The sequence below is a fragment of the Nematolebias whitei genome, chromosome 17 (assembly GCF_014905685.2).
Source record: "Nematolebias whitei isolate Nwh7 chromosome 17, NemWhi1, whole genome shotgun sequence".
NCBI lineage: Eukaryota > Metazoa > Chordata > Actinopteri > Cyprinodontiformes > Rivulidae > Nematolebias > Nematolebias whitei.
This window is the reverse complement of record NC_056514.1, coordinates 38,785,187-38,792,108: the sequence shown is the minus strand read 5'-3', so window position 1 is coordinate 38,792,108 and position 6,922 is coordinate 38,785,187. Positions and strand designations below refer to the sequence as shown.

Here is a 6,922-nt window from a genome sequence, read left to right as displayed (position 1 = left end):
GCGTGTAGAAGAGTGTTCTGGGTGTGCAATCTGTTTCCGGTAAGCGCCAGCAGAGGCTCGCACGTGCAGCAAACCCGCTCATCAGAGATCAAAGGCGGCGGTAGTTAACTATTACCTTTAAGAGCCGATCAAAGATGAGAGATCAAAGCGCCGCGGATCGATCTGCCGCAGCTTCTGATCGGCCGTCTGTGCCTCTTCACGAGTCTGTCACTGATTCACGGACACACAAAACAGATTCTAAACAGGATCTCCTGAATTAATATATAAATAAGATCACATTTATTCCGAGAGGAAAATGCGCCTTGAACGCATCATTTTAAGCCCCGTTCATATGGTGTCTGTTAGCAAAATATCCCACGAGCCACTGGACGGTTTTTAATGCAACTCACTGGGTGGGCGTCTACAACACCAACCAAGATGGCCGCTGCATGAAAAACATCCAAGAGTCCGTTGAACAAATATGGAGGTGGTAGCAGCTGAGAGTCATTCATAACGCACAATGCGAGGGCATGCTTTTCAAGGTTTGACACACGCGCGCACGCACGCGCACATGCACACGCACGTAGAGCGCGGTCTGAGCTGCAGTCCCCTCATCTCGGAGCCTCCGTCTCTGCTCGGATTATTCTAATCTGTCGGATTTTATTTCTTTTTCTGGTTGTTTTTCATCTGAAGGTGCACGGGAGGAGGCCGGGGTCGGTTTCGGCGCGGGATGCGTGCGGGTCCTGAAGGTAGGACAGCCGATCCGAGCCGGGCCGGGCCGGGTTGTGTGTCTTTATGATTTATGATGCTGCCTGCAGCCGCGGTTCACGCAGAGTTCAGGAAGCTGCAGCCTCCAGCCCTCTCCTCTCAATTTCTCCTCTAGATTTAAAAACTGAAGCTTTTTTTATTTGCTTTTTATTTAATTTCAGAAGAATTGTCGAATATATATTTTACAAAAAGATGGAACTGATGTGAGCTGCAGGACATTTTTATCTTTTAGCATTTGATGCATGAGTTCAGATTCAGATAAAACATTTAATTTTTCATTTTAAAAACAGGCCGACAGTTCAGCAGAACAAAGGTCATTTATTATTTATTACCAGGAAACAGAAAATAAAAATCCTTATTTCAAATATTATTCAAATTACTGTAATTGCTTTATTTTGCACTTCACTGCTGCCATTTTACTTTGTAAATAATCTAATAAATTATAATCCTTAAAAAAAGCATTTTTCAAGCTGTTACTTTTCTTTTTACCCAATATTTAATGAAAACATCGAGTAAATATGCATTTATTTAGTTGCTTTTATAAAATTAAAGGCCTCCACTGCACATAAATCAGACAGAAAAAGTGTCTTGCAGTTTATCAAACGGCTCTTTTGACTTAGTCTTCAGGATTTGTTGATATGAAGTTCTAAAATGCAGGTACACACTCAGTGTAAACAAAGCGACACAGCAGGACACTTTCAGCCTCTTTCTGTAAGTAAAACATATTTTATTTGATTTTAAGGACATTAAGCACAAATATGAATCAAAAACACATATTTTAGGATTTATATTTTGTCTGTTCGTGGCTTAAAATGAAAGACAAGAAGGTTTGAAGGAATGAATCTCTGCAGATTTATTCTCAGATTTGTTTTTGTCCCTCTTTAAACTCTCCACGCTGCCTCTCCAGCCTGATGCTATTCATGTCAGCTCACCATTGACTTAATAAGATGGATCATTTCGTCTCCTCCCAGATTCACTCTCCTTTTTCTCCTGGATCCTCTCAGGCTCGAAGCCCTCGGCTCTCTGGAAACCTGCCACGTGACACTCGGCTGCCAGAAGGTCAAAAGGGGCCCCGGCGCTCGTTTCATGGAAATGCAGAAAGGCGGCGTCTACCAGGACCTCTGCAGCCCGGTTCTGGGTGTGGTCTCTGGGTTCGGGGGTTCTGATCTCCAGCAGTCGGTGGAGATGTTCGGGTTGCCGCAGAGGTCCAAACCAGAAAAGTTCACAAAAAAGATTTTCCCCTGGATGAAAGAGTCCAGACTCTCAGGTCACAACAAAGACCAGAGAGCAGCAGGTAAAGGTTATAATTATTCATATTAATAAGTTATTCTCTTCCTAATAAGTCAAACTTAAATTATTTTCCTTAAGCTGCAGAGAAAGTCCAAACTTTTATGCTCAAATGTATTTGAGGAGGTTATTTAGATAAAATATTAACAAATCCTTTCTGCATGATGATAATCAGTAAATCACGTTTTAATACAATATCATCTGATTCTCATTAATTTAATTATGTTTATAACCACAAGTTGAATTTCTCAGTAATCTGCAAAGAAAAAATATTATTTTAAAGCATTGAAACATGAGCTAAAGGTAAACTAAAACAACCCACGTGTAATTCAGCCTTTATTTTTCTACATTTTCTTAATTTACTTCTGTGTGTTTTTATTATAGCTGCCATAAAGAATATTTTAATTATTTCTTCAACACTCATTTGTGAAGGAGTTGCTCTTTTTTTCATGGTAAAATAAACAAAAGCATCTATTTATAGAGACACATTGAACTGTATCTGTTTAAACATTGTATAAATAATAATATCATTATAGAATTGAAAATAAATCCACCAATACAATAAATGTCGACTTGATTTGAGGTTCTGTGTCAGGAAACTCTTTTTTTTTTTTTTGTTGCTTAAATTGTCCTTTTATTGTTGGTCTTGTAAACAATAATTAAATAAAATGTAAAAAAAAAAATGAAACAAAGAGCAGCAGTTAAAAAAAGCCACACTGTAAAAACGGATTTTGAACAGTACAGAGTATCACTAACGAATATTATTTAATTTTTATTAAAGATTTAGTAAATCAAATTCACAAAACTTCTCAAATCGGATTATTTTCAGAAGTTTGTTCAAAAGTTAATCAAATATTTTAACTGTAACAACGTTTAACAGGTTATTTAGATGTTTAGGTAAACTATAATTTAACTGTAACATTTATTAGATTTGTTAGAATTTAATCAACATAGAAGTGATGTAAGTTCAATAATTAACTAAAGTGATGCAATTTTTTTAACGTGACTATTTTCGAGAAGCTTGAATTACTGTACTGGCAACAAAAACAAAGTATTTGTTTGATGAATTGGTTTCTTTTCCAGTGCAGTGTCTGTCTGACGCTTGCTTTCTGCGCAGATCGCGCCGAGTTGTGCTCGAGCCCGGCCTCCAAGCGCACGCGCACCGCGTACACGAGCGCGCAACTGGTGGAGCTGGAGAAGGAGTTCCACTTCAGCCGCTACCTGTGCAGGCCGCGGCGCGTGGAGATGGCCGGCCTGCTCAACCTGAACGAGAGGCAGATCAAGATCTGGTTCCAGAACCGGAGGATGAAGCAGAAGAAGGAGCAGAGGGGCCCCAGCACCTCCTCCTCCTCCTCCTCCCCGCCGTCCTCCCCCTCCGCCGCTGGCAGCCCCACTCTGACCAGCCTGGGTTACGTCCATCTGGGAGCTGATTACCAGCCGGCCTACCCGGCAGGTTGCTCCAAATATACGAGCTTTGCGCACGACGCGCAGCTCCATGCGCCAAACGAGCCGCAGCCCGCGGGAGGAGCTGACCCGAGCGGCTCATACTTCTGCCAGCAGCGGATCCTGCAGGCTCCAAAACTCACCCATCTGTAGCACAAAACGCTGCACATCTGTCCAGCTGCATGCGCATTTTATTTCAGGAAGTCTCAACTTTGATTTATTCTGTGCGCTTTGGTTCAACTTTTACGCACGAGTTATTTTAATTGTAAGAGAATGCAAGCTCAAACTAAAATAATAATCGTTTAGGAAACAAAATAATCAGTTGACTTTTGATCCCATCACGCACGAGCACGATTAGACCCTCTTGAGGAGCCAAAACGCGCCTGAAATGGCGAATGCTTGGTTTTTATTCATTAAAGCTGATTACGGTTAATTAGAGGCCGGATGTTTAAAGTGCTTGGAAGAGTTTCACATTAAGACGCAGGGACAACGGGCTGGTTTTAACTGGCCCTTAAAAGCATCTTTTGTTCTTTTATGGTCCAAATGAACCAAACAAGCTGTCAGGGTTTGAACAAGGAGCCGTGATGGATCACTGCAGCCTCTGCGCGGACAGGTTTCTGCACCACGACCGGGTCTGGACCGAGTCCGGAACAAAACAGCAAAACCACCAAGTGAAATTACATTTATAATTAAAAAATAAAAAAAAACTTAACGCGCTTCTAAAGCATCTGAGGGGAAAAAAGTGCGCCCCCCCCCAAAAAAATAAATAAATCTTAAAATCAAGATGTAAACAAATTTAAGGAATGCATGAAACGGCCTGTGTCTGTTAGCAAAATATCTCATTATCCAGTGAACGGATTTTGACAAGTCTCTGAATGAAAATCTGCCCCCGCCGCTAATCAACTTATCATCTTAAAAACATAAACACGGCTACAACTCTTAATTTGACAGTCAGTATTCGAGGTGGTAGTAGCTGAGACTGATCCTCAACTCAAAGGGCGACACGCATTCCCGGACCTTTAACTCTAATAATATTCCTGAGGAGTTCTTGGGTGCAGATGTGTCCTGATGTTTGGGTTCCTCAGATGGATGAGAGGCTCTGGCTCAAGGGTTTGTCATGTAAATGGACCCGTTTGATGGACCCGGCGGACCGCTGCGGGTCTTTGGCCATTGGCGTTTCCCGGGTCACATGGTGCGTCAGGAAGCTGATATGAGGGGTGGAAGGAAGTTTTACAGCTTTGACAAACTCCCTGTAGGTCAGGGCAAACGGGGAGCAGCCATTAATGACTGCTCGGTCTTGATCTGAGTTCGGAGCAGACAACGGGCCCAGGTTCGGGATGAACTCCTACTTAGACTACCCCGTGTGCAGCCGAGGGCCGAACCTTTTCAGCGGCAGCAACCTAAACCACAGATACGCAACAAGTGAGGGTTACGCACCGGATGGCCGCTTGATCGCTTCTGCATCGCACCAGAACCTCCCTCTGCACCAGCAGCACGTCAATCTGGACCTGCAGTTCTCAGCACCTGGAACCCCCATGTATGGATCTCATCTGGAGTACGGCCTCGCTCCAGACCTGAACCAGAGCTTCCTCCAGGCCTCACCGCTCGGAACCAACATGGCTCCCTACAGCGTGGACAGCTGCGGACCCGGAGGCGCATCTGGCGGCCAGTACCTGCAGTTCGACGACCAGAGGCAGCAGGAATATGCAGTTTACCCGAGGCCCCAGTGTAGGGAGAAGGAGCCCGCGGAGGAAACTTCTAGAACTTTTGACTGGATGAAAGTAAAAAGGAATCCTCCAAAAACAGGTTTGTGACAGATTTTATATCCAAAGTCGTGCGTAAAAACTGCGTAAAGCCAAACCCAGTAAACATCAAAGCTTCCGGATTTATTTACTGGTACTTTATTAATGTTTGTCCATTTGTTGTCACATTCCTACAACCTTCATGCTTCAGCTCCATGTTTTCCATCCATCTCTCCTCACGCGCAGCCGCCCTGTCGGAGTTCGGGGTTCCGGGTCAGCACGGCGCCATCCGGACCAACTTCACCACCAAGCAGCTGACGGAGCTGGAGAAGGAGTTCCACTTCAACAAGTACCTGACGCGGGCCCGGCGGGTGGAGGTCGCGGCCAGCCTGGAGCTCAACGAGACGCAGGTGAAGATCTGGTTCCAGAACCGCAGGATGAAGCAGAAGAAGCGCGAGAAGTTCGGCTGCGTGTCGGCGCAGAGGAAACCTTCCGGTCCCGACGCCTCTCCAAAGACAAAGGAGTGAACTGTGAAGCCGGGATAAGTTGCACCATTCCGGAAAAGAAAAACTCTAAAAAGTAGCTACTTGTGTCTTTGTGAACTTTACAGGGTATGTTCGTCTCAATTTGATGCTTTATAAAAACTTTAAACCCGTTTATTTTAAACCAGGAGCTCGTGCTGTTTTGTTGAAACGCTGCTCTCCTCAGTGGCTGCACTATTTATTACAGGGTATTTTACAACGTGATTTATTTGAATAAAGCTATAAAAAGAAACAAATGTTGTATTTTTGGAAACACCTGCTGACAAATTGCCTTCTTTTATGTGCAAAAATGAAATGTTATGTGGATTTAAAAACTCCATAAATAGTTCCACTAAGGTTTGCTGCTTGCATAATGTGACAAGAGGAATCTTTCGCAGCCCCCGGGTGGTTCTGGGTGACCTTTTCACCCCGGGATGCCTCCAGGGGCTCTAAACATGACAACAAGCTGCAGGAAGCAGGTCTCCCTCTTGATTTGTTACCCAAATCCCACTTGCTTGTCACAGATTTCTGTTTTTATGATTTAAAGAAGAAAATAAAGTCGGGCTTTGAAGAAAGTCATTTTCAAAATCCAAACAATCATTTCCCTCATGTTGTTAATGTCCTTAAATTTAACAACTAATTTTGACGCCAACCACCACGCACGTTTGTTGACTGCAAAAAGAGCGTAAGAGATTGAAAATGAATGGCCAACAGAAGAACTGGCTCATACAGTAGTTAAGCTCAGATTTGCTGAGTCTGCAGATAAGGAGCTCTTTGTTTACGTTCGGTGCGTACCTGCATTTTCAGAACTTAAAGCTCATCTGGAGTAAACCTTGTCGAACAGCACCGTTAGATTAAATCCAGGAAAACCTTTGTCATGTTTGCAAAGAGCTTTAGGTTAAAACTGGTTCTAACCTTCGTCTAAGAGCTTCAGGACTGGATCACCTCGTTCCCTCTGAGAAGGGGCAGCAGTTTCAATATTTGCTCTGGTGGGGGGGTGTGTGGGGTGGGGGTGATGAGTTTACACACAGTTTCGGCGCTAACAGCGGCCTGTTGATGCAGGTTCACGCAGAGTTCAGCCACAAATGAATGCAGAGTCGATCTGTCACAACCGGAGTGACTCGTGGAGCGAACTCCCCGGCTTTGGATATTCACAGATTCTGCTTTTAACGTTCAAACTAA

At 43.8% G+C, this 6,922-nt stretch overlaps 1 protein-coding gene across 1 annotated transcript; it reads left to right on the top strand.

Moving 5' to 3' along the window:
• Positions 1-4,717: 4,717 nt before the first annotated feature.
• hoxb1b (homeobox B1b) lies at positions 4,718-5,746 on the top strand. Its single transcript, XM_037691654.1, has 2 exons — positions 4,718-5,283; positions 5,466-5,746. Exons 1-2 carry the CDS (start codon positions 4,815-4,817, stop codon positions 5,744-5,746), a joined length of 750 nt encoding a protein of 249 aa, XP_037547582.1. The 5' UTR covers positions 4,718-4,814.
• Positions 5,747-6,922: the final 1,176 nt, after the last annotated feature.

Excerpts from the sequence above, each read along its gene's own strand:
- hoxb1b (XM_037691654.1), top strand. The coding sequence starts at position 4,815 with ATGAACTCCTACTTAGACTACCCCGTGTGCAGCCGAGGGCCGAACCTT. Across the intron at positions 5,284-5,465 it reads AAGGAATCCTCCAAAAACAG|CCGCCCTGTCGGAGTTCGGG; the intron begins GTTTGTGACAGA and ends CCTCACGCGCAG.